The 26,931-nt window shown below is 51.1% G+C and overlaps 1 protein-coding gene across 1 annotated transcript in view; it reads left to right on the forward strand.

The window, feature by feature from the left end:
- The window catches only part of LOC116797283 (astrotactin-2-like), a 191,255-nt gene extending 169,750 nt beyond the window's left edge, over window positions 1-21,505 (forward strand). The window contains exons 12-16 of the mRNA XM_032708670.1: window positions 4,683-4,701; window positions 5,404-5,554; window positions 17,995-18,161; window positions 20,201-20,389; window positions 21,502-21,505. Of these exons, the coding sequence (XP_032564561.1) occupies window positions 4,683-4,701; window positions 5,404-5,554; window positions 17,995-18,161; window positions 20,201-20,389; window positions 21,502-21,505 (530 nt within the window). The remainder of the gene's footprint in view (window positions 1-4,682; window positions 4,702-5,403; window positions 5,555-17,994; window positions 18,162-20,200; window positions 20,390-21,501) is intronic.
- Window positions 21,506-26,931: the final 5,426 nt, after the last annotated feature.

The raw sequence follows: 26,931 nt of genomic DNA on the forward strand, positions 1-26,931 counted from the left end.
CTTGAAGCCTTCCAGCGCTATTACAGTGGCTGAAAAGTGGCTGTGGGTGTACTGGGCAGAAAATCACTTTTTTTTCCTTCATAAAATAATAAATCTGCTGCACACACACACATCTGGAGGGGCTGCGCTGGGAAGGCTGGCTGAAGATGGGAGCTTCAGTTTCCAAGCCAAAGTTTCAGACTGTGAAATCCCCTAATAAGGAGCTGCCACCACCTCATGAGGCCCTTCAGTGCTGGGGCTGGAGATTAACCTTTCCAGAGCATCCCAGCTTGTTCAGTGTGAGGATGGATTTGCTTGGTTCATGGTTCAGTGCTGCAGGAGATGGTTGCTGTATTCACCACAGATGTGGATATTAGGAAGAAATTCTTCCCTGTGAGGGTGGGGAGGCCCTGGCACAGGTTGCCCAGAAAAGCTGTGGCTGCCCCATCCCTGGAAGTGCTCAAGTCCAGGTTGGATGGGGCTTGGAGCAACCTGGGCTAGTGGAAGGTGTCCCTGCCCATGGCAGAGGGTGGAATGAGATGATTTATAAGGCGCCTTCCAACCCAAACCATTCTGTGATTCGATGATCAAATGGTGTAGTGGGGGCAGGACAGGGCTGTAGAGAGAATGGTCTCTTGCTGCAGGCAGAATAAAAATGAAAAGGGTTTAAATCCCAGGAAAAACCCACAATCTGTTGCATTTAAATTGAAGACCCCTTTTCTCAGGTGATCATTTATTGCTCGTTCATCATAATCTGGGTGTTTACTGGGTGGCCCCGCAGTATAGAACAGCTGAGCCTGTGGTGCAGCTGGAATTGTGTGAGTGTGAGAAGTGCTAAAAGCACTAAAAATAACTTGGAAACCATCTCCAGTTGGCCATCCAGCAGCGGTGAGCAGTTTTCATCTTGAGCTCTTTTTGCCTTGGCCGCCTTTGTTAAATGTGAGGAAAATAATCCCCAGTGTACAGAAGCTGTGGGTATGAATTAATGTTTGTGAGACACAGAGGGTCCTGAGACGGGAAACCCCCTGAGGAAGGGGTGGCTCTGCAGTAGCTGAAGGCTCTGCAGGTGGCAGAGCTTCATCATGCCCTTTGCTGCTCGTGGGCCTTGTCTCTAGAAACTCATGAACTCAAAACTCCCACTCTGATCCCTCGCCAAACCCAGCTCAAGGAGCAGATGGCACTGGCTTAGTCCCCAGCTCACATCCTTTTCTGTGTCCTCAGCGATGGTGAACTTTGTAAGACACTGAAGTCTTTAACCATTATCAGGCAATAAAAAGGGGCAGTGGAGTTGGATAACACCCACTAATCCCCTTCAGGATGAGCTGGAGAGAAGAGCCACTGCAAAGCTCCAGAGCTTACTCTGAGATGAGTGCTTTGGAGGCTTTGAGAATTGCATGGTGTTGGTATTTCATGAATAAATAACCCCCGGTGGAATTTTTCAGTGAATGTGCTTCATTAATGAGACCTGGAACAAAGAGGGAGGGTGGAGAAAAGTGTTTTTGAGAGAATCAAGGCAAGTGTGGGTGATGGGAGGTGGCACAGGGCTGGGTGAGGATGAATGCCATGGTCTGCAGCTGTGCAGGGTCAGGAAGGGAGCCCTGCTGTGCTGCACCACGCTGCACATTTGTGGCATGAGAAGTTGGTAGAAAACTGGAGTTTACTGATGCTGGGTGTGTAATCAGTGGGTTCTGGTGTGGAGGGCAGTGTGTTTCATTTATAACTATCATTTGGGTGTCTGTGTGCATCTTTGGGAAGGCTGGAGAGTTAAAGAGAATATGCATATGTTCATAGATGTGCATGCACTTGTGGACAGAATCTGGCATCTGAAATTAGGTCACTCGCTCCAAAATGCCTTTTTTGGCAGGACCTGGCATCTCCTTCAGGGTGGTGAGGAATTGCCCCTTCCTCTGAGTGCACCAGGTGCTGAGCTCTGCCTGCTCCCTGTGGTTTTGACACCTGGGTCCAGCTGGGGCCACCGGCAGCTTCCCCTGCCTCTGTGGTGTGCTCCGGGCACAGAGGGACTGCAGAGCTCATCTTCTCCCTCCTGCCCTGTCAGAACGGATCTGGGGCTTAGTCAGTGAAATCCAACACGGATAGATGGAGAACAAGAGGAAAGAGCTGTTCTTTTGCAGGCAGCTTGTTGCTGCAGGGAAAGTGATTCATCCATCAGGGCTGGTCTGATCTGGCACCCGGGCCGTGGTGGGGATGGCTGTCCCCAGCGGGCTCCGTGCAGTGGTGGCCAGATGCTGCCACCGCTCCTCAAGTGTCCCCTGCCTTGTCAGCACTGCCTTCTCTCCAGGGCTGACTCTGGGATTTGAGAACAGGAGTCCCATACAGCAGGCAGGGAGGGACAGGCAGGGGTCACTGCTGGAGCTGCACGGGTGGAAAGTCATCTGCTTTGAGCCACGTGTCGCTGCGGGAGGCAGGTAATTAATGATTGTGCTTCACTCCCAAAATTAAAAGGAGCCGCTGAGGGTACAGTGCCAAGGGCTTGACAGCGCCTGCCTGCAGTGGACCTTCATCCTCCAGCCCCTCCAGAGGCAGACAAAAGCAAAGTTTGCTCCCAGATGCTCGGAGCAAGCCTCTCATGTGCTGACATCCCTCTGTCAGGGCTCTGTGTTGATGTGATGCTCCTCTAATCCAACGACAGCCACTACGGAAACAGTCCTGCTGATCAACCTCCCTCCATCTGCCAGCAGCACCGTCACCCCACTCCTCTCACAGGTGACACTCGAACACTTCCCTCTGGCTCTGCTGTCCAACCATCCAGCGAGGTTAATATTTTAATACTCTTAATGGCTCATTCCGGCTCGGCAGCCCCTGCCCGTGCTTTGTTGGGGGTCATCCATTATGCCAGCCGTGATTTCGGAGAACGGGTTTCCTGTTCTCATCCTCAGCCCTCCCGAGGGCAGAAGGTCGGTTTGTGCTTCCAAATTTTAATTAAAGCACGATGAGCCGCCCCTGGCAGCCCCAGCCTGGGAGCACAGCGCTGTGCGGGGTGAGCCGGCGTCTCCTGGCAGCACTACGGCTCTTGGGAGCAACCCCATCCAAGGACCCAGCCCAGGGTCTCCTTTCCACCACCCAAAGCAGCTGTAGCTCCTCACCTTCTCTCTCCAAGGACATGAGAGCTGCAGGAGGGCTGTTTTGTGGCCAAATGGAGGGAGGGTGGGAGCACGGTTCTCCTCGCAGTCCACCCACGATGAGAGACCCCTTGAGAGAGCCAGATGGGGCTGAGCTTTCAGGGAGGGTGGTGGAGGAGTTGTCATGGTTTGTTGGTTTGGGTTTTTTAAAAATAATTTTCCCCTGCATTAATAAGCAGTGTTTTTTGTTAGTAAATAATATGCCCTTCCTCCCCCCCCCCATCTCTCCAGCAGAAATGTGTGCCCTGATCTAATATATTCTGCCTTTCTCACTCCCTCACTTCAGAGGAACTGCAGATCCTGGTGGGAACAGAGTGCTAATAGAAAACGGCCTCTAAAGATATTTGAAACATGACCAAGAAAGGACAGAGGGAGATTCAGCTCCAAATATGCTGGAAAATCTAGGAGATGGGCCAAGAGAGGGGGAATATCAGAAGCACGATCATTAGGAGGGAAAAGTTAATTGGGAAGCATTAATTGGGGTGAGAGTGGGCAGCACAGATGTGAATTTGCAGTGATGCAGCCGGTGGCACCGTGGTGGGCACGGGGCTGCCCCGATGCTGGGGTAACCCCACTCTGACACATGGCAGGGGAGAAGCTGCCCACTCCCTCCTTCCAAATGGGGACGTGCCAATTTACTGTTTCTTGCTGTTTTTATGGCATTTTCCTTGTTGAAAGTCCCAACTTCTGGAATCCTGTGATTCCCTTGAAATCCGGAATCTGCAAAATCATGACGTCAGTACTGCGCTAGGGCTTTATTTCTTTGGGTTTGCTCTCTGAGGAGTTTCCAGCCCTCAAGCTTGCAGCGAAAACCTCACTTATACCCTAAAGGCTCCAAAAAAAGCAGAAAGCAGAAGGCACGTTTAGGGAAGGGGGGAAAAAAACACCCAACAACAAGCTACAAACCCACCCAGCAATTGATTTATTTTTAAAATCTCATCATTTTGGTGCCAATTTCATTATATTCTTTTTTAATGCCTGACTCATGATTTTTCCGAGCGTTCTGTGTTGGCAGGGCTGTGTGTGTGAGTGTGACCATGTGTGAGCTCAGGGGCCCTCTGCTGATAGATAACACAGGGCTGCTTCCAGACAGCCCTCGAGGGCTGATGAATATTCCTCCAGCGCTGTTTCTTTGCCAAGCAGACGGTTTTCAAATTAACCCCCCCCCTCCCCAAAAAAAAAAAAAGGGAGATTAGCGCCGGGCATTGAGTCGTTGTGCTGATGGGTGAGCAGGGGAGATGCTCAAGGGGAATAAACCACCCTGTGACTCCCAGCGTTGCCTCGGGGAGTATTTTAAGGTCAGAGGGGTCAGTGTTTATTTGCAGCCTCCTGTGTGTAAAGATCTAATAAACAGCCTGTGCAGGTCAAGTCTGTCACCACCAGTGACTTGTTCTGTGACCTTGGGTACATCACTTTGTCTCTCTCCTGTCAGTGAGAGGGTGACAGGGTCTGTTGCCCAGGATGGGTTGTAGGTATTGGTTAATATATAAACTGTGCTTTGAAGATGAAAAATATCTTGGAGATGCTTAAAGCTCTTGACAAGCATCTGTGTTCCTTTTGCAGGAACCCAGCAGAAGGCGAAGTGCCTGAATGCTTTGTCACAGACAAAATCTGCTGTGTGTGCAGCTCAGAGAGGCAGGGCTGGGAGCTTCCCAAGGCTTCACATGGCCATGGGATTATTCCTAGGCACTTATGCTTCTTGCTTGCTTAAGAGAGGGGTGTCATGGCATGGCAGTGCCTGGGGCTTTGCACATCATGGGCTGGAGCAGAGCAGCAGAGCTGTGCCCTTCATCCCCTGGAGCAAAGCACGGGGATGAGCCTCCACATCCACATCCCAGCACACATGAAGCCAAGTTTCATGTGCCTTTCCAGCTTTCACAGTGTCCCTGGATGATGGATGGGGTTTGGATGCTTTAGGGAAGCTTGGCCCAGCTCAGAAAGAGTTTTATGGGTTTGGATTTGCTGTTGTCTAGTGTAGGGCTGGATTCACACACAGCCCCAGCCTACTAATAAAGTGTCTCCCAGTTGCTAGTTTGCATAAAACTGATAGATAGTATCCTTGAAACCCCATAACTGGTTGATTCTGTGAAGAATGTCAGAGTTACGTAGCAAATTTATTATATATTATCATCACAAAGCCCTAATTTTCTTGGGAAGCTTCCTTTGGCTCGGTTTCGCTAATCCAAGCGCCGGGATTTTGCCAGAGCCGCTCCCTGTGGACGGCCCTGCCCCTGCCATGTGCTCCAGCTCCCTGCCAGCCCTAACGGTGCCTTTTCTCTCCAAGGGAAGAAGCGATGCTGTCCACCTACTTCGAAACCATCAATGACTTGCTCTCCTCCTTCGGGCCGGTCCGGGACTGTTCCCGCAACAACGGCGGCTGCACCCGCAACTTCAAGTGTGTTTCGGATCGCAAGGTGGACTCCACGGGCTGTGTGGTAGGTACTGAGCCTGCTGGGCCCCAGGGACAAGCCAGAGGGGGATGTGACCTGCTCCCTTTCGGGGATGTGGCCAGGGGGATGTGTGTGCTGTTGGTGGGCCTTCACAGTGAATCACAAATCCCTTTGCAACCTCAGGGAAGCAGCCCAGGGGCTCAGATGAGCGAAAGAAAAATCCTTGAGGCTGATGGTTGTTTTCCTGCTTGTCTGCAAGCATAGGTGGGAAGCTGTCTTGCTTCTTCTCCTGCCTTGTGGTTCCCAGTGTGGAAGAAAGATGAAGCATCCATCCCCCCATCCTCTCCTCTTGGGGCCTCTCTGACACCCTCAGAGTTTTGATTTGTTTCTGAACATGCTCATGTCTTGCCAGACAATCTACTGAGTCCCAAGTTTTGCAGTCCTCCCTCCAAAAGACCTCCTAGACCCTAAACCATTAGTTTTGAGCGGAGACTCTGAGTCATAGAATCCTAGAATGGTTTGGGTTGGAAGGGACCTTAAAGTTACAACCCCCTACTATGGACAGGGCCATCCTCCACTAGACCAGGTTTCTCAGAGCCCTGTCCAACCTGGCCTTGAACACCTCCAGGGAGGTAAGAGGTGTTCCCAGCCACACTTGCACAGAGGGGTTTTGTTGTGCTTCCAGGTGGGAGCAGTAGAGCTCAGCACCTTGCCCAGCTCTAACCCATCTCATCTTGACAGCAAAGTCTCCTCTTCTCTGTGAGTGAAGCTTTGTGTGAGTCTGGTGTGACACAGAGACACAGGGCAGAGCCTTTGGAAGAAACCTGGAGCATCCCTTTTCCTCTGTCTGTTGTAGGAGTCCCTGCCTGCCAGGCAGCAGTGGTGACCCTTGAGGAGGTCAAGAGCTGTCACCCACCCTACCAGCCCCTCAAACACGTGCCTGCTGCTCCAAAACCCCCCGAAAACCCTCTGTCCCTTTCCCTTGTCTCACTGCAGGCAGAGCCCCCTCGCCCCATCCCTCCCATCTCAGCAGAGGCAGGAGTTAACTGTCTCTTTATTTATTGAAGATGTTTGTACACGGCAGCTGGGAAAGGTCAGGCTGGAGCCGTGCTGTCCCGGGGGGAGGCGTTTTCATTATCCCCTTCTCCGGTTGCTTGTTAAGGCCATTTAGCACAACAGCCTGATGTGTCACCAGCAACGCCTGGTGCCATCTCCCCCTTCCCGCTACTCTCCCTTTCCTCCTTTCTTTTCCCATTGTCATTATGTTTTTTGGGGCGTTTTCCCCCCTTTTTTGTGTTGCTCTGAATGCCAGCGTGCTTCCCAGGCACTGTCAGAAGCAATCGGGGCTCTGATCGCCCTGTGCTGCTGGGAAGAGATGCCTCCTTTAAAAAGTCAGGATATATTAAGATAAAAATTGTCAATAAATTACAGGCCTAGTGCTCGCCATGCTGGCATGCAGAGAGGCAGAAATGGAAAAACTGTGTCACTCCAGGAAAATATCCCCCCACTGTAATGCCTGACTTGAGGCTGTGTGCAAAGGGAACGGACTGTGTACACTGTAGGGAGAAAAGAGGAGCAGCAGGAGCATTCTCCTGGAGTGCATCCACTCTCTGGAAGCTGTGGGTGGGAGGTTACACACAGGGACCACAGGAACCCCCATCCTACACATCACACCAGGCTCTTGGGTCCGTGCATCCCATGGGGACAGGAGATGGCTGTGGAGATTCCCATCTCTCCCCAGTTTACTCTTCGCCCCTTTTCCTCCCTACTGCAGGAGGATGAGGCTGCTCTGCCCTTTTCCACAGCTCCCAGTCATGGAGTAAACCCCTCCAGCTCTTCAGTCTCAGCTTGAGGACAGCAGAGCTGAGCTTCCCAGAGGGAGTGTGGGGGTGGCTGCTGCATCCCACCTCCATGCCCTGTCTCCCTGCTTCCCATGAGACTGACACAGGGGCACAGTGCTCCATCCAGCTCTCCCAAGCCAGTGCAATATTTTACACTCATCACCTGCTTGTAGGTCCCCCAGCAAAGAGCAAAGGCCTGGAGAGCACTGTCCTGTGTTTCTGACTATGCTCCATGTCTGTTGTCCAGGGAAAAGCCTAACAGGGGGCTGGCAGCACTGCCCCCAGCCCTGGGTCTTGCTGAGGGCACTGAGTGCGGTTTCAGGGGATGGGACTGGAGTCCCAGAGCTCACTGCAGCCCTGTCCTGTGAAATTGTGGCAGCTTCTGCACTGTCCCTGCACTGGGTGATACATCCCCTCCTCATCCCAGTCCTGCTCACGGATTGAGCTGGGCTTCCAGTGCAAGCAGGGGTGGGGTCATGTGCTGCAAATTTGCAGGGATGTCATTTAGTTTTGAAGCTGAACTTCTGTGAACTCAATTTGCCAATTTGGTAAGTGCTATGGGCAATATTGGGATGTAATTTAATTAAGCTCTCCCCTTTTTATAGAGTTCAGGGAGCATTTGCTTACTAATTTTAGCACTAGGTCTGCTCCAGCTTTACTCTGGACGCAGTTTCACAAATCATGACATGTTGTTAATCTTTACCAGTCAACACTTTATTAATTTGCTGAGGACCACAGAAGTATATAATCACTGGTTCATCAATCAAGGCTAAATCCAACAAATGTTCCAGGCAGGTACTAAGCATAAAATATACATGCAGCCTTGTAAGCAATTAATACACCACAGAGCTGGAGCCGAGCGGCTCAACCAGGGAGCAGCACAAATCTCCAAGATTTCTTACTCCTTTTATATATAATCATCATCTGTTACCAGTTCCTTCATGCCCTTAATACAGCTTCCAGTAATTCTGTGAGGACTGGGATGCATTTATCTCCGGGTTTTTAGTGGTGTGGGCTCTGCCATTACCTAATTGTTTGGTCTTAAAAGGTCTCGGTTGAAATGTCGAGGGCGGGTTGCTCGCAGCTCATCTGGCTGAGCAAAGTCTCCTTGGGCTTTGAGGAAGGAGAAAGCAGGATGTTGCTTTGCTCACTTAAAATCCTGCGTTCAAGGTATCACCTGGAAGACCCCACAGGCTCTCCAGGGGGGTCCCCCCGGGAAGGGTGGCAGCTCCCCTGCTGCCATCCTCCACTTCCCATGGGACCGTTTTCCCCCCTCATCTCACGATTTTCTGTTAGTTTTACGTGTACCCAGTAGATGGCATGAGTGCATAAAGGGTTTCTGCCGTTCTTTTCTTGTCGGAGGCCTTTTATTTGGGTAATTTAAATCATAGAATCATTGAATAGTTTGGATTGGAAGGGACTTTAAAGATCATTTAGTTCTAACCCCCATACGTACCATGGGCGGGGATGCCACCCACTAGACCAGGTTGCTGAAGCATGAGTTGTAACCTTGGTAAGACCTTGGCATTGCTAACTGGAGCCTTGCCATTGAGCCTTAACATAACCAAACAATCCCCAAGCTCTAGAAGACCTATTTCCATGCTCCTTTTCCTTGTTGCATCCTAGAATTGCTGTTTGATCTGTGGAAGCTGTGGGCATTGCCCAAGAAAATAAAATCCCAGTGAGCTTCTCTGAATCTTTTAGCTCTGCAAGTCCAGTGTCTGTTCCATACAGTCTTGCAGGGATCACAGCAAACCAGGAGAAACTGTGCTGGAGGAATAAGTGAGATTGTTGCCTGTAAAGGACTGTGTGTTGTTGATCCCTTTTACTGGCACGGTGGTAGCTGCGCAGCCCCCAGGGAGGATGCAGAAGGAGGGGGAAGTGCTTGACACTCAGGTGTTGGGGATTTGTAATTTGAGATGAAAACCTGAGAACTGGCCCTGAGAGACTGAAGGAAACACCTGCATCATGGCTTAAATTCAGGGTTTCCCCACCTGTCTCTCAGCTTGATTTTGCTCGCTGGTGCCAGTCTTCTTGTCCACCCAAAGAGGAGGGGGGTCACTTGCATCTGCTGCCCCATGGCCTTGTGCATTTCTAAGCCTGGAAAGGCAGGGTTGCAGCCCCAGGAAAATAAGAGGGCTGAAGGATTTTTTTTTCCCCAAGGAAAGGAAGCTTTGGCTTTAGCACATGAGCTGGGTGAGGAGGTGGTCAGTTCTCTCCTGGTGCACGTTGGGTGTCCTCGGCATCACTGTGGGAGGAGGCAGCAGCAGCTACAGGTGTGCAGGGAAGGTGTGTGTCTGAGCTTCGTGGTGCCTCTCAGGATGGGGTCTCATCACTGTGAGGATGACCTGGAGAAGGAGGAGGGCAGGAGCTGCCTAGCTGGGGGTGAGAAAGGCAGCTCAGGATCCCGTGCCAAGACAGTGACAGAACTAGCCCCTTGTTTCCTTGTGGCACAAGTGGCTTTTCTGGGACAGGTGGTGTGGCCTGATGGTTCTGCGACATCTGTGGTGCCTGCAGATGTTGGTGAGTTAGTTCTTTAAGTCAGATGAGAGTGCCACAGAGACCAGGGCTCTTGCAGTGTGGAAGGGCTCATAGCATTGCTGTGCTCCAGGATCCATCCCACCTTGGGAGATGTGCCAGCAAGAGTAGGAGAGTCTGCCCAGCCCAGGTGGTGGCTGCTGCTGTTCTGCACAGATATGAAATACTGCTGATCTCCTCTCTCACAGGCTCAGGTTCCTCTGGCAGAGATTTATTTCTAATTTGAGCAAGAAAAAAGTATAGTTTGCCTCCAAGGACGATGTGAGCTGTTCCTGCGGTGACGGGGTCAGCCTGCCAGGCAGGAGGGAGTTTGCCTGGCTCAGCAGGAAAAGCATCTACCAGAGAGTCACTTAATGGAGTTGTGGCCCAGGGTGACACCAGTGCTGTGTTGGTCCCAGCCTTTTTAGACACAGAAGGAAGAGAAATTTGGCACAGTCCACACAGGTGTATAAGCCTTAGCACAACCTGTGTGGAGCTAATCCTTCTCTTGCTCTCTTCCACATCAGAATGCTGGGCTGTTCCTCAGCTGCTGAGGATCAGGGCAGAGAAATGGCTTAATTTAGGAGTGTAACCGTTTTGGGGAGAAATGGGATTAGAAATGAAGGATCAGGGCAGGTGCTGCTGCTCTGGTCTCTTCCTTCCAGCCTTCCACCCAGGGGTGGCTTGAGGACCATGGTGGGGAGATGCTTTGAAATGATGTGGGTGATGCTGAGAACTTTTGTTGTGGGGAAGTGGCACATTTGGCACTTTCAGCCCCAAACAAAATGCTGTGCAGAAATCCCTCACATATGTGAAAATTCCAGAATATTTTGGTTCAAAACATTTCCCTTGTATGAAGGAGGGGGAAACATTTAATTTCAACATTATCATCTGGAGCTTTATGTTTTACATTGCTTTATCCCGGTGTACAGCCTGAAACAAAAACAAAATTAGGCGATGGAAACCAAAACATTTCAACCTTGTCGAAATTAAATGCTCTCCTAATTTCCCAATGAGTTTTGAGATGTAATTGATGGAATCCCACAAAGCACTTAAGCTTCATCAAATCTGCATTTTTCTGACAGACAATTGTTCATGGAAAAATAAAAACTCATTCGTCCCTGCCTTGTGAGGCACCTAGCTAATTATGGCAGAGATGCACACACCAGGGAGGGAGATGAGGAGGAAACCAGTCTCTTCTAATCCTTTTAAATTTTTTCCTGGCTCCCTGGAGCAGGAGAGATTCCTTATGCACGTTGTGCTTGGAAGCAGAAGCCCCCTGAGCTCAACAGCAAGCCCCCCTCCAAGGAGCCTATGGTTTTGGATTTATCTCAATTATCCAGGTAAATAACCTGTGTTTAAAATGGGATTTGAGGAGGGGAGAGGAGGAAAGGGTGGCAGAGGCTGTTGGGGTTGTATTGGCAGCAGGTGGGAGCCACCACCCGCCTGCCTTTGCTTTCAGTGCTGCAAAGGGGGTTTGCATCATGTGGGCAAGTGGTCGAATTTAAGAGCCAGTGGAATAGCTCAGGAAGCACTGAGCTGGGCTGGAAGTCTCTGCCTGCATGGGGAAGAAGTGCTTTGGGGGATAAAAGCCCTGTTTTCTCCAGTGTTGGCTTTTTCAGAGGCATTCTTGAGGGCTTGGCTGGTACCAGCCCTTGTCCCTCTACTCCTCAGCAGACTGGGGTGCTTCGTGTGTTGTGGTCGCAGCTGGGTTGGGGTTTGGGATTGGGTCAGGTTATAGGATTTGGTGTGTAGTGTTGTGGCTGGGCTGTACCCTGGATGTCAGATGGGGCAGGGGTTGTATTTCTGGTTTCCTGGAGGTCTTTGGAGGTGTCAGCCTCTGCTGTGGCTAGGAAGGGAAATGTCCCAATGGGCAGGAGATGCCAGAACACCTCAAAATTAGCAGTCAGTGACTTCTGGAAGGGTTTCCACTGGCCTGATTTCCTTGCTCCAGGAGATCTGAGCACTTCTATCTGTGTGCATTGCATCCCAGCTGCTTCAAACAAATCCATCCCACTCAGAACTGAGATGCAGACATACACATAGGGACTTCCCCAGAAGGGTCCCTGGGAGCTGTGTGGTGGCCAGAGGCAAGGAGATGCTGCCTCATTGCCCAGAGCTTTGGTCTCCTCCACAGATCCCCCATCCCTCTGTCACAGGAGGACTAGGCTGAGGAACACAAGTCATCTCAGCATGTGCTCAGGAGCCTGGAAGACAGATGGGTTTGATTTTTCTAAGGCTAAAATAATGATTGATGATCTTTAAAGGGAAAAAGAAGCAGGGGAAAAGGAGGGGGGGGGGAGTGGGAAGATAATGACTGTTATTTCAGAAAACTGTTGTAATGTTTCCCTCTGAGAAGGACGTTCCCCCACAGTGGGGTGTTGGAAGGGATCTCTCACAGCTGGGGGTGGCAAGGACAACGCTGCCCCGAGGAGGTGAGGCAGGAGTAGCACTGGAGAGTGCTTTAGCAACCAGCTTTTGGCCACATTTGATCAAAATATGGGGAGAGGAGGGATAAATCTCACCCACAGAGACTGGGCAGTTTATAGCCATGCTCTGTCCTGCTGCTGCTGAGGAACATTGCTTGGTGGGGGCCTCCTGGGCCAAGATGGTGAAGGCAGAATAAACAAATATATATATATATATATATATATCTCACAGAATCACAGAATATGCTGAGATGGACACAGAGGGGTTTACTGCTATCATTTCTGAGCACCAACAAGCAAATAAATACATGCCAGTGCATAGTCAGGAGCTCATTAAAGTGCTGGCACTTGGTTGTACCTCGGCAGTACCTCGGATTAATGTTTTTGTCTCACGCTGAGGAGGTTCCTTGGTGAGGAGCAAGGATGCCTTGGCACAAAGGGGGTCATTAGGGTGTTTGGACATGGCACTTGGTGCTCTGTGGCACTGGGCCACCAGCTGTTTGTGCAGCCTCAGGCTGGCGGTGCTGCAGCTGCACGGGGCTGGAGTCCTGGATTTCACCTCTGGATGCATCCAGGCATGACTGTGTGGTACCTGGAGCATCTCTGGGAGCAGGTTTTGGTGGCAGCTTCTCTGTGTAATTCTAAGAGCCAGGGGGGATTAAGATTCATCTGTGCCCAGAGCATCACCTCCGGCACCCCGGCACAGAAGTTTCTGACAAGAAGGCTGCTGTTGTTGAGAAAACAGAGTGGAATAACAAAAAGGGCAGTTTACTCTCTACAGAAACACTTTATTAAATATTCTGGTTTTTTAAACTTAATAATGGAAGCGAGGAGCTGAGCTGAGCAGCTCTGGCAGGCAGCTCAGATGGAGAGCTGGTGTGCTCTCATCTGGGGGATCTGTGTCAGTAATGATTTTACTTCCAGTGACCCCCTCGCCCGTCTCGCTGCTAATGAGCTTTGTAAACGAGAAAGTGAGCAAAGGCTCTTTTTTTTTTGTTTACCTAACATGAGCATGGTCTTGTCCAGATATTTATTTTCCTAGGGCACAACCTTGTACAGGTTCTGTCATGTGCTTGCATTCTTTCCTGAAGATGATCCTCCTCCTGTTGTGTTTGTTCTGGCCGTGCTGAGGACCGTGGTGGTGGGCAGAGGAGCCCAGTCCTGATGGCAGGAGGCCATGTGGTGCCACATGCTGTGATGGGGTGAAAGCAATGGGTACAGGTATCCCACATCATTCCAGACCACAGCCCTGTGTAGCAGTGAGGCTGGATCTGGTGTATTCCCAGGGGTGGCTGCAGGCATGTGGCAGCAGGTCCTGCCAGATCTGCCACTCCATGTCACCTTGGAGATGTCATTTAAAAGGGAAAAAAGCATGTTTCTCCAAGAAAACTCAGATAAAAATAGCACTTCTTATTCAGCACATCCATTCCCTGTGTGTACTCAGAATTCATTTGCTGACTGCAGTCACAGGAATAAGGACCTGGATGCTCTGCCTGGCGTGGATGGGAGGGAATGGGGCTGTTGCCCGGCTGTGCCATCAGCCAAACCACGTGGAGCTGCTGGTGATTCCTTCTCCTGCTCCACTGGCAGCAGCAGGGTCAGGGCCTTGGAGCTGTGGGTCACATTTAGCCTGCAGGATCTGTTTTGTCAGTGCTAGTGCACAGCACGACGACAAACTAAGTTTTCTTTCCCAATGCCAAGAGCAATTTTCAGGGCTGTCTGTTGTCGCAGAGAAATCAGTTCAATTCTGCATAGACGGAGTGGATTTGCAAGGCAGTGGAATTACATTTGTGTGGTAACAGCTTCTCCTTGGCATTTCAGAGCAGACCATGAGCTGGAGTCTCTCCCTATATCTCTGTTCCTCTCTGTAGGATGGATTAAGTAGCAGACCTTCTTCCCAAGCTCTGAGATATTTTTGCTGGTCAGATCTATGGATGAAAGATGGGCTGGGAATTGGAAGTGAACCCAAGCAGTGTGGGTCTAACAGGGTAAACCACAAACAGCTTTTTCTTTTGAATTGCTGGCTAACAGTGTGTAGGATCCATCGTGTAGCCCGATGAGGGGCATGCACAAGTAGATGACCAGAACCTGCTGGGGCACCACGTCTTGCCAGCTTTCCTCCCACCAGGGAGGGATGTGCCACCCCTGATCGCCCAGACAGAACTATTGACCAAGTTGCTTATTGATTTTCTAATCATTTTCCAACACAGCCCCCCGTCCTGTGTCACTGCCAAGGCAGATCGCAAATTGAACTGCAGCTAAATTGATGGGGGATTGATTTAAACTCACCATAATTATTGGTTCTCTGCTGCCCAAGCCAGGCAAATCAATGTCAGCAAGAACAGATGTGCTCCTTTACAAAAGCTCAGCGAACATAAGGTGAGTGCTGATTTTGTGAGGCCAGCCAGGAGCCCGAACTGACCCATCAGCACAGCCCAGGGAGTCAGGCTCAGCACAGACCAGCTTCTTCCTGGGTCATTTCTGACTCCTGTGGGCAAGAACGTAGTTGCACCCAAATGGGCTTTGGTTTTGCCCTACTCTGATCTGTTGGTGGGATCTTGATGGGAAATCCTCCCCTCCAGAGGCAGGGAGATCTGTTATAAAGCTTTATTAGTGCAGAGAAGCTGTGGCTGCCCCATCCCTGGAAGTGTTCAAGGCCAGGTTGGACAGGGCTTTGAGCAACTTGGCCTTGTGGGTGCCATCCCTGCCCATGGCAGAGGAGTTGGAACCAGATGATTTATAAGGTCCCTTCCAACTCAAACCATTCTGTGATTTATTGTACCCACAACTGCCCCATTCACCTGTTCATCTGTGCAAACCCCTCCGTGCAGGGGGTGCTGTTGCCTCTCCTGTTGGTTTTGCAAGCTGGCACTGGTTGCTGAGCTTTTTGGATCCCCTGGTTTGCTGTCCCTGGCATCTTTTTATTCCCCAGCCCCACAGTGCAGGGACACATCCCGTGTTTGTGTGTTGGCTCCCACAGCTTTCTGTCCCTGGAGAGCTTTGTGCTGTGGCACAGAGCTGGCTGGAGAGCTGGGTCTGCTCTGAGCTGGGGTGGATGTGGAGGGGAGGAGGTGCTTTCTTTTGCAAATGTTGTGCTGAGCTATTTACCTGCTCTAATTAATGTGTATTAGGATACTTAATTACAAGCTGAAAGGAAACACGTTTCGTGATGGTTGAAAGCCAAAACTGGAGGAATATCCCAAGGGTGGCCTCGAGCAGAGCAAGGCTAAGGGAGGGAGGGCTTTGGTGACCCACTAACCCAGTCCCAGGGAAAGAGCCATCTTCTTCCTCTGTGGGCTGGGGAGGATGCTGAGCTCAGCACATGGATCAGTGCCAAGGCGAGAACTCAAAGTGACAGCTCAGAAAAGCCGTGACTGATCCTCTGGCTGTGGTCCTGCAGCTCCTGCTGACTTACAGTCCCATCCAGTTGCCTTAAGCACCCTGGAAGGTCCCTTGGGAGCTTGAGGGTGCTTGGGCAGAGCCCTGGACCCCCCTCCCAATCCCTGTCAATGTGAGGAGAGCAGCAGAGATGTCGATGTGGTGCCGTGGAGCAGAAGATGCTGTTGCAGTCATCCCTCCATGTCCTCCAGGGAGATACCTCCTCTCTGCCAATTTACACAGCTCTGCTTCTGACAGCAGGGCCAGCAGACACAGAGAAGACCACAGGAGAGAAGTATCTGCAGATTCACAGACACTCTTATCCTGATCCTATTTCCCAGGCAGTGAAAAGCACAGATTGTTCTAAGTGTCCTCTCCTCCTCCTTCATCGTTATTCTGTGTGTGCAGCTGGAAAGCTTCCTGCTCCCGTGTCTTCTGCTGCTTCCTGCCTGGTCAGGGCTACTGATTCCTAAACTGTGTCTCTGGGACCCTGACTGCTCTGCAGAGATGGGCAACATCCTATTCCAGAGCCTTTTGCTGCCAAGATCCTTTGTTTGGAAAAGCCTTGTGCCTTCCCCTCCCACCTTACCTGTTGTCCCCAGGGAAGGTGCTGAGGTTTGCAATGTCCACCTGAGCTTCAGAGCTGAGGGCATGGGAGGCATTGTGGGGTCTGAGGGATGACTGGCACAGAGGTCAAGACATCACAGTTGCTGCAGACAGGGCAGAAGCAGCTTTGGTGCTGCTGCCATAAGAAAATGGCACAGGATTTGTAGGAGGTGGAGAGAAACTGCTCTTCTACAAGAAAGATGGGGATGAACTTTTTAGCAGGATAGGACAAGAGATGATGATTTTAAACTGAAGGAGGATAGGCTTAGAATAGATATTAGGATGAAATTATTCCCTGTGAGAGTGGTGAGGCCCTGGCACAGGTTGCCCAGGGAATCTGCAGCTGTCCCATCCCTGTAAGTGTCCAAGGCCAGGTTGGACAGGGCTTGGAGCAACCTGGGCTAGTGGAAGGTGTCCCTGCCCATGGCAGTGGGGGTTGGAATGAGATGAGCTTTTAGGTCCCTTCCAGTCTGAACAATTCAAGGACTCTGATTGCTCAGAGTGGGCCAGGACTCCCTAAAGCCCCTTTCTGCTGTCCCCCATGGGCAGTTTGCTTCTTGAGTAGCCAAGATTAAGTGTGGCTCAGCAGCCCATCTCCTGTCAGGACCCTTCCTGTATTGGTGAGCACAGGGTCCAGGGTCTCCTGAACTTTTATTAATATGTGCAGCATTTTACTCACATGGAAAATTGATTTTCTTTTTTAAGCAAGAAGTATAGAGGTTTTATAACCTTTCTTCTGCTTGACAGAGGACATTTATAACCTGCTTTCATCACTACCTATGCAAGCTCCAGTCTAACTCATCTTCAAGAAATTCCATAATGCATTTTTAATTGTGAGCTGCTCCTAGACAAGATTTATGTATTTTTTCAAGGACTGGCCTTTTTGTTGTTGTTTGTGTGCGTGTGTGTTTGGCAAAAAGGGATAAATAATGCAGGTGGAATAGTGCTTTAATCTGGATGACAATTTATCGATGGCATTTGCCACCCACTTGCTTTTTTCTTTTGGGGCAAGGAAAACAAGCCAGGGAACTGGAATTAAAAGCTAGAGCCAGATCTCCAGCTTATGTGACTCGGCATGGTTGCCTTGGCTGTGGAAAACTGATGAGCCTGGGATGCCATCCTGGCTACCCCCAGTCCCACTCTGCCATGTGGGGTCCTGCCCACAGCAGGCAGCAAGATCCTTTTGAAGATAATGCCAAGCCCACGCTTGCTGGCCTGCCTGGCGTGGGTTGAGATGATTTTCTGGGTCCTTCCTGAGCACTGAGGTGGTTTTCTGGGTTGGTCTCAGGTGTTGAGGTGTTTTTTTCTGGGTTGCACTGGACTCCTCTGAGTCTCAGAGGAACAGGTAACAAACTCAGAGGGTTGTCCCACTGTGCTTTGCCCCACACTGGCCTGAGGCTTCATGGCTGTGTGATTTCACTGCCTCAGGGGTTCACCCTCCTCTGGAGGGAGGATGGAGAGCAAGGCTTTGGCAGCAACCAAGTCCTTGCCCCATGGCCCTTGCCCCTTTCCCAAAGGCTGTGCAAGGTGATGCAGGGCCCGTGGGGCTGCCCCATCCGTCACTCAGGACAAACTCATCTCCTTTAGGTGTAAACTGAGTTCAGCAGCACTGGCTCTTGGATGGGCTGTGTTCTGGGAGGGCACCCACGGGGCAGGGGCTCCAGGGTAGGTGAGGACCCACGGGTGACCTTGCCTTGTCCCTCTCTCGCTGCAGTGCCCCGAGGACCTCCGACCCATGAAGGATGGCACCGGTTGCTATGACTACTCCAAAGGGATCGACTGCTCAGATGGCTTCAACGGGGGCTGTGAGCAGCTCTGTCTCCAGCAGACCCTCCCTCTGCCCCACGACCCCTCGTCCAGCACCATCTTCATGTTCTGTGGGTGAGTCCCCTCCAAGGCTCCTGTTTCTACCACTAGCAGATAAATAACCCCTTCTCTTCTCTATCCCTGCCAACCTTCCTGTGCCACCCATCCCAACCCAGCATGCCCAGCAGCGGAGCTGGGCGTCCAAGAAAGAGGCTGTATATGGAGCTGAATTCCTGCAGGGAATAAAGGCACCTGGTTTGCCTGTGGGCAGGAGTGTATGGAAGTGTGAGGAGCAGTGTGAGCAGATGCACCTTCCTCCTCTCCCCCACTGTATGATGGTACAGTTTGATCTGTGACTCACCGTGAAGGGACCCAAAAATTGTACATTGTGTGTTGGAGGGGGAAGATGGAGGATTTGTTTAAAAAACACCACTTAAATTTATTTTTTTTTCCTCCTCTGTGCCTCTCTTAAAATAGAGTTTCATCCCTGGTTTTGGCCGGGATCCTGTAATCCTACACAATTTAGCATTTTCTCTCAGGAAGATCTCCCTGGCTGCAGTGTGCTCTAAAAGGAGCTCAGTGATTATCTGGCTTTATGCTGCACAGCTGCAGCCATCCATTGCCCACCCTGGCTCTGCTGGCTGCATCCCATGGCTGGTTCACACATTCAGGCACACCCAGGACCCTTCATGTCCCAATGGGAAGGATTAGGTGAAGAAGAGGAAAAGGAGCCCCTTTGGAAAGGAAATGCCCACAAGCAAGAGGGGGAGCAAATTCCTAACAGTAACTCAAAGGGGTTACCCTGTCAAGTCTCGATGCTGCAAGTGCAGCAGAGACCTTGTGCAGCCCTGGCTGCTCCCTGGGAGCTTTGCCTGTGCCAGCTTCTCCTTTATTTATCCCTTTTTGCTGGATTGTTGTTTTCTTTTCCTCCATTACCTTCTTTTCTTACTGTTGTTTAGCAGCACAGAGTGGTTGAGTCACCAAGAGAGAGCACATTGCCTGTTCCATGCCTGCAGAAAAGGTTGGAAATCCATATAGGCATCCTTTGTAGGGAGAATCTAGAAAACCTTGGGACACTCTATGGTCCCTATCCATGCCCATGCATTTCAGTCTTCCATTCCCCAAGGACAGAGACTGTTTCCCAGGTTTTCTTTTCTTCTTTTTTTTTTTTCTTTTCCATAATCCCTTTTCAAGGCTGAGCTGCACTTTGGGAACAGGCAAGAAAAAGTGTGACAGACAGGTGGGAGTTTCACTTGCAGCAGTAAAATGCAGTAGAGGAATGGGAGGGGGAAGCAAGCCTGGATGGAGGTGGCAGTGGTGTTAGCAGAGTGCTGTGGCTAAGGGGAGGAAAGGGCAGGCAGGGAACGGAGGTTTCCCTGTCAGCTGGGAGCCACAATGCTGGGAAAAGAGCTGGAGAAAGAGAGGAGGAGGAGGGAGGCAAGTTAAGCACATATACAAAATATTCCACTGGGGTTTCCAGTGTCTGTAGTTCAATCACATCCCTGCTGCCTGCCTCAGTTTCCCTTCTGTCTGTTGAAGGTGAGCGTGTGCATCTTACCCACAGTATGCTTGAAAGTGGGATCAAGGAGCAAAGGAGCAGCCATGCTGGAGCTGCTTCCTTACAGGAGAGCACTACTGGGTGGAAAAAGGGGCAGGAGCTTGGTTTTGCTTTGCTGTGGCCTGGGGAATGTTTGTACCTGAGCAGCAGATGCACAGTGGGCTCAGCTCTGCTCTCCAGCGCAGGGGCAGCTCCAGGCAGGAGAGCATGGAAACAGAATGGTTTGGGTTGGAAGGAATCTTAAAGACTGTCTTTTCCAACCACCCTGCCATGGGCAGGGATATCTTGCACTAGACCAGGGTGCTCACAGCCCTACCCAACCTGTCTGCAGGCAGATATGGGGCTGTGCTGCTGCAGGAGGGAGGAGGATTGGGAACCATGTGCTTGTTTGCTGGTCACCCATCCCAGCCTGGGCAGAGGATTTGAGCTCTGTGACCTCTTTTCCTGCCCAAACAGCTGCTGCAGGTGTTGGTGGTGTTGGCTGGGCTTGACAGAGGCTCATGGGGTGGGATGCTCTGTGCCTGGCCCATCTCATGTAGCCTGTGGTGCTCCTCAGGTGCGTGGAGGAGTACAAGCTGGCCCCAGATGGGAAGTCCTGCCTGATGCTCTCTGACATCTGCGAGGGCCCCAAGTGCCTGAAGTCGGATGCCAAGTTCAACGACACCCTTTTTGGGGAGATGCTTCATGGCTATAACAATAGGACCCAGCATGTCAACCAAGGCCAGGTGTTCCAGATGACTTTCAGGTATGTCGTGGTTCTGCTCCAAGTCTTGGGAACAGCAGGATGGTGAGACAGGACCAAGGTCCTGTGGTACAAAGGCAGCATCTCTGATATACTCACTAGGGGAAGAGAACAAGAGGACAATAAGCATCTCTGTCTTTCCTATTTGCTCATACTTCCCACAGGCAGCAACACAGGACCCTCCTGGGCCAGTGTATTTCTCATCAAATGAGTGTTTAATTGTGTTCTGGGGCTTTTCTCAGTAGTGTTGCCTCATTTCTTTCTGAACACTGCTGTCTTTCCTCTCTGCAATATCCTGTGACAATGAGTTCCGACGTTTAATTGCTGTAGTAGGAGAGAGCATTTCCTTTGGCATGTTTTCAGCCTATGCAAGCTGGTTTTATTCAGTGTCCCCATTACAGCACTGGGAGGAGCTGTGGATATAGCATGATAAATAATGTAAATGAGCTGGAGGTAAATACCTTCACCTTGCAGTGCTCACAGAGGAGAGCTTGCTGAATTCAGGGCTGGACAATGAGTTATTCAGTTATTTTTCTTCAGCTCTCCTGAATGCAGCTGCATTTTCATCGGGTGTAAGGCAGGGTGGATGTATGAAAGCAGCAGCACTGACAACAGTCAGGAAAGAATCCAGCCCACATCCCACCCAGACATGGCTCTTCCCTGCCCAGCACCTGCACTGAGCGTTTCTTTTCTGTTTGGGCACAGAGACCTCATTGCTGCCTCCAATTTTAACTGGAACTGTGGGTGCTCACCCCTGCTGACCACAGAGTTTTGCTGGGTGCTCTTCCCCAGCTGGGTGCAAAGCTTTCCTGGCTGTGGATTCAGGCTGAACTCTGGCCTTCTGCTGTCTTGGTGACAGAAGCATTACAAGCTCCATCAGCACAGAGGTGCCGAGAAAGCTGCAGCCAGCGGAGTGCTTAGAGCCAGCAGAGCCTCAGCCTTTGCTGGAAGTGAGAATTGACAGGACACAAAGGCAATTTTCCCACTGGACTCCTCTTTGCTTTCTCTCCCTCACACATTACAAGCATCAATGTGTCCATCAGAGCAGAGCCAGGGCTGCAGAGATAAAGTTTTCCAGGAGCTGGTGTGTCTAAGGGATGTTTTGTCGCTTCCAGGTAGCAAATGCATCCCCTGTCCTCATAAATTCCAGCTGGAAAGCACACAAGTTTGTCTGTGGGGTTGGTTTATCCTGGGGATGGTTTATCCTTGGCTTCTCCAAGTTTCCCACTCTGAAGGCATCCTGGGGATGGCAGGTTTGGGCAGTGCAGGGCTGGATCAGGAGTGGTTTGTGCTGAAGCTGCCCTTGGGATTAAACACTTGAGGTGTTAGGATGGCATCTTCCAGGGGCCAGAGCCCAAAGCCCCTGGGGCTCTGCCTGACAGGTTTTGTGGCTAAAAGAAAGGGCTGTTTGTGATCCATCCTCCTTCCCACATGCTGGACAGGATATCGCTGAGGTGTGCAATGTGGGCAAACCTTTCCCAGTGAGGGGCTGAACAGTGACAGCCAAGTTCTTTGCACAACCTGCTGTCCCAAACAGGGGTTTCAGTGTCCTAGTCCCAGGTGTAACAGCTGTGAGGGTCAGGGGAAAGCAGGTCTGAAACAAGAGCAACCTGAAAAGCTGCCCACGTGGTGCAGAGTGTAGCGTGCGATGAACTGGCTCGGCAGAGCTCAGAGCCTGGAGGGAGGCAGCACATCTTGCTCCAGAAATACTTCCAGCAGCTTGGGAGGTCAGGCCAGCTGCCCTTTCCCATTTGAATGTAGGCTGTCGGCTCCAGAGGCAGCAGGCAGGGATGAGGAGGGCTCAGTTCCCAGAGCACAGTGTCCTTCCCCATGGCCAGGCTGCCCAGGGTGTCAGTGGGTTACACGGTAGAAGCACCATTACATCATCTCTTAACAAGGGAAGAGGAGGTTAATGGAGAAGAAATTATTAACTAAAAGATGTAATTTGCCTCTGATTTTCATAGATATTCAAGAACCTCTCTGAGCATTAAGACACCAGCTGTTAGAGAAGCCCTTAATTTGGTGCATTTGAAACATAGCAGGAAGCTGCCTAATACCAGGGATTAAAAGCCTGTTTCTGCAAAGTAGGAGCAAGAACCTGCTATCAGAACAAGGGGCTGAGTATTTTAGAGGGATTTATAACTGCTGGGATCCTTTAGCTATGCAGATGTGACAGTCCTTTGAATGGTGTCTGCTTCCCATGTCGCCGCATCTTCAGTGTCTTTAATAAATAGGATATTCTGGATTTGCCAGGCATATCAGCATGGTGTTGGGAGGGAGTCTTTGTGCTGGGAAAAGCTGCCTCACACACCCTGGCCTGGGCAACACCTATCAGTTATCACAGAATTTCCATCCCATTAGGATCAGGGGCATGTCTTTGCCATCTAAGGGGCCGCAGCACTGATTGGAGTCTCTGTCCTTCTGGTGGCTGTGTGGTCACACAGAATCACAGATTGGGTGAGGTTGGAAGGGACCATAGTGGGGCATCTGGTCCAGCCTCCCTGCTCAAGCAGGGCCATCCCAGAGCACATGGCACAGGACTGTGTCCAGACAGTCCTTGAATAATCCAGTGAGGGAGAGTCCACACCCTCTCTGGGCAATTTGTTGCAGTGCTTGGTCACCTGCACAGTAAAGAAATTCTTTCTCATGTTCAGGTAGAACTTCCTGGGCATCACCTTCTGCCCATTGCCTCTTGACCTATTGTTTGGCCCCACCAAGCCTGGCCCATCCTCTGACACCCTCCTGGCCATGCTTGGCACTCACTGGGATGTAGCAGGTGTAGCACCAACAGCTTTAGTGGATCTGACCAGCTGAAGGGGATGGGGAACCTTCAGGATGCAGAGTAAGGATGGACATGGGAATGCAGCACAGCAAGCTGGCAGTGGGAGAGCTGCACACCTTGGGAGGTCCCAGACCTCAGACCAACACGCTCAGATTTTGGTTTTTCCCCTTTAACCGATGTCATTTTATGCAAGGGGGGTCAGGCAGCACCCAGGGACTTCGGTGGTGTGACTGAGGAGATGGGAATGCCCAAAAGAAGGATGGAGGAAGTAGATACTGGCTGCTGAGACCAGCCAGAATGTACCCACAGCAGGGCTGGACAGCAGGCAGACTGGTTCTTGCTGCACCATATGTGCTCCATATAGACACCAAGCACTGATGGAACAACTTACTGTGTTGCCTAGAGCCTGTCCCTGCTCCCACGTCCCTTTGTGCTAGTGCCAAGGACCCTTTCCCCATCCATCAGTGACAGTGAAGCCACAGGCCAGCAGGATGTGAGCACCACAGCCTCCCTGCAGCTCAGCCATCAGGAGTTAGGAGCTCTGTGGACACCATTTTCTGTACTGAGGTGTCTTAATAACCACTAATTATTTCTGTGGAGGTTGGGGTGATCTGTTGGACATGCCAGCATCAAGGTTCCTGCTCAGAGGAGTGCCCCATGTCAGTGCTGCTGCTGCTGTTTTATTGCAAGGATTTAAATCAAAGCACTCCTCCAGTGTTGCTTCTCCTGTGTGGTCCCTTGTGGGTGCTTTGGGAGGGGTCAGAGGAGGGATTTTCCATCACACATCAAACCCCCTCCTTGCTCCTTCCACCACTGAGCCAAAAGCACATTCAGAGCCACCTTCTTCTGGGCACCCCTCTGCTTTTTTTAAAAAAGGTTCTTCTCATAGACAAAATGCTGTGTGATGTTAATAAGTAGATGGGATTGGAGCTGATCTATTCCAGTCACACCTTCCAGTCTAGCTGGGAGGCTCAGCAGCGGATCCAGCTCACTAAAGACTAGATTAGAGCGATTTTCCCCCTGTTGCCTCATGGTGGGGCAGAGCCCAAACTCCGTGCTGTTCCCAAATCACTGAGGAATTATTTTCCAAATGGTTTGTTTGTTCGTTCTTTATCTGTTTTTGTGCCGTCTCTTTGCCATGAGGGAATAGTGATTTTTGTTTAAAAGCTGTTTGCAGTTTCAGACTGTTGCTTTTATGCCATTAATAGGGAGAAATCCCAAATACTGCCTGTGGAGCCAGCTTTACTTACTGGATTATTGCTGCATGGCAAACAGGATGTCAGAGCAATGTGGGGCAGAGCACTGCCCAGGAGCATCCATCTGCCCTGACCAGGGTCCCTTCCTATCCCTGCCTCTGGCTCTGCCTCTGGTCCTGTCTCTTGCTCCAGCTTCCCATAGCCACAGGACACAGGGAATACCCACGTAGCCCCCGTTTGATTCCCTCCCAGCAGAGATGCAGCGAGTCTGGGGAGTTTCAGGGTGTTGAGGGGCAGATAAGGAGCCAAAATTGTTTGCTGGCTGAAGGGAGGGAAAGGACTCATGTTGCTGCTCCTGCACTGCATAGACTCTGCTGAGCACCTCGTGGTTTCCCTTCTCCATATCCAGGGAGAACAGCTCTGGAGGATCCAGGGGTGCCGTGCTGTGCCATGCCATGTCGTGCCATACCACGCTGTACTGTGTCGAGTATTGGAAATTGGTCCTTGTGGGATGCTGTTCCTCCCACCCCCCCCCTCCATAAAATAGGGCTGCTGCTTCTTTCCAGCCTTGGGGAAGGAAAAGGGCAGGTTGGAGGTGGTGCTGAGCACAGCTCCGAGGTGGACGGGGTGCCACGGAGAGGGATGGGCGCCCACCCCAAGCGCTGCCAGCCTGCAGCTCTGCCTCCACACAGCTCCATTCATGCTGTCAGGTCACTGAACTGATGCAGGGAATTGTCATAATATTGATGGGGAGTTTGGCAAGTTAATTTTAAATCTGTCACTCCTTCCCCTCGACGCTTCTCAGCCCTTAATAAACCAGTACAGTGACGGCGGGGTGAGCTGGCAGCTCGGCGCCATCCCTTCCAGGGCTGTTTTGGGAAACATCTCCACTCTGTTGTACCCCCTGCACCTCATGTGAGCTGCACCTGGTTCCCTCCCACCCATGGGTGCTGCCAGGGGCTGGGATGGGGGCTCAACTGGGCACAGCATCACATCTGGGTGTGAGAAGCCGGGGGAACTTTGCTGGTGGTGTGTGGCTTAGAGCTCGCGAGTCAGCCGTGGTGGGGACATCCTGCATCACATGGGGAAGGTCTATAACTAGTTAAATTAACACTTGATTTTTTTCCTATATGATTCCCTCTCTTTGAAACCTCCAAGCCCAGGAGTTATAATTGCACTGTTTATTATTCCTGTGCTGGTGAGCTCAGCACCAGCCCGTGCACCAATGCCTTGTTTACCTATTACCCTTCAGGCCAGGATAATGGATGGATCTCTTTTCCAGTGGCTGCCTTCCATTTCATTCCTCTTTTTATTATTTGTTGCTGCAATTCTATTACCTGTTCACAACTCTGAAGCCTCTGACATGCTAGTTGGAAGCAATGATGTCTTTCCAAGCCAGGCTAAAGCCTCACGCCGTGGCGCTCAGTAGCAGCTAAGGGGTTGTGAGCAGTTTAACAGGTCTGTGAGGGTGGGATAAGTTGTGGGATGTGATGCTCCACTCCTGGTATGTGCTGTGCAGGAGCACTGCCTGCTCCCAGCCAGGGATGCTGCCCACAGAGCAGAGGTGTCCTGGTGCCTGCTGTGGCCTTGCCGCACGCGGTGGCTTTGCATCCTCTAAAGGGCCCCTCTCTGAGCTGATTTTCCTCAATCCCATTTTTTTCACCTCTCAGCCTGGTGTTGGGAACATCCTGGCAGCTTTTTGAGTCCCTACAGCACTTTTCAGAGCCCATAACAGGTTTCACACATGTGCTTTGAGCACACCTTCGCTGGCAGGCTCAGCAGTGAGATTTTATCACTCCGTTCTATAAATGACTAATGCAATTAACACCCCACTCCATCAGTTGGCTCACTGTTACATCCCATTCCATTTCAAAGTTCTCATCCCACCAGAAAGGAGGAGAGATCATGTGACTTTGAGCTGGTGGTCTGCAGCCATGTGCTTTGCATCGGGTTGGAAGCATTTTTTATTCTTCTAGAAAACAAAAGCAAGTGTAGTGCCAGTGATACCCTAGAGACAGAGCAAGGGTTCAGAGTGGAAGAGGTGCTTTTTAATAGAGGTTGTTTAGAGAGAGGTTCCCAGAGGTTCCAGAGGTTCTCAGGCTGGTTCTGTGCCTGGTGCAGGTAGGATTTAGGGAGTGGGCCACTGTGTACTCAGTGACCATGGGCACAACCATCAGAGCCATCCCAGCTCCAGATGTGCCTCTGAGCTGCTCCATTTCATTCCTGTCTGTGCAGGCAGCAGGGTAACCAGGTTTACCCAACCACAGGGCTGGTCTCTGCTGTCTGACCATTACCTGTGAGAGCCCCACCTCTCCCAGCCTGTGCCTCAGCCCTGGTGAGGAGGAGGGGGAGGAACAGGGATGGCCAGGGTGGAACCTGCCACTGCAGCCAGAGCCCAAAACCAATTCTACATCCCTGATTGCGAGATTCAGATTAGGAAAAAATTCCTTAATCAGAGGGTGGGGAGGCCCTGGCACAGGTTACCCAGAGAAGCTGTGGCTGCCCCTGGATCCCTGGAAGTGTCCAAGGCCAGGTTGGACAGGGCTTGGAGCAACCTGGGGTAGTGG

This window comes from Chiroxiphia lanceolata, chromosome 21, assembly GCF_009829145.1.
Source record: "Chiroxiphia lanceolata isolate bChiLan1 chromosome 21, bChiLan1.pri, whole genome shotgun sequence".
NCBI classification, from domain to species: Eukaryota; Metazoa; Chordata; class Aves; order Passeriformes; family Pipridae; genus Chiroxiphia; species Chiroxiphia lanceolata.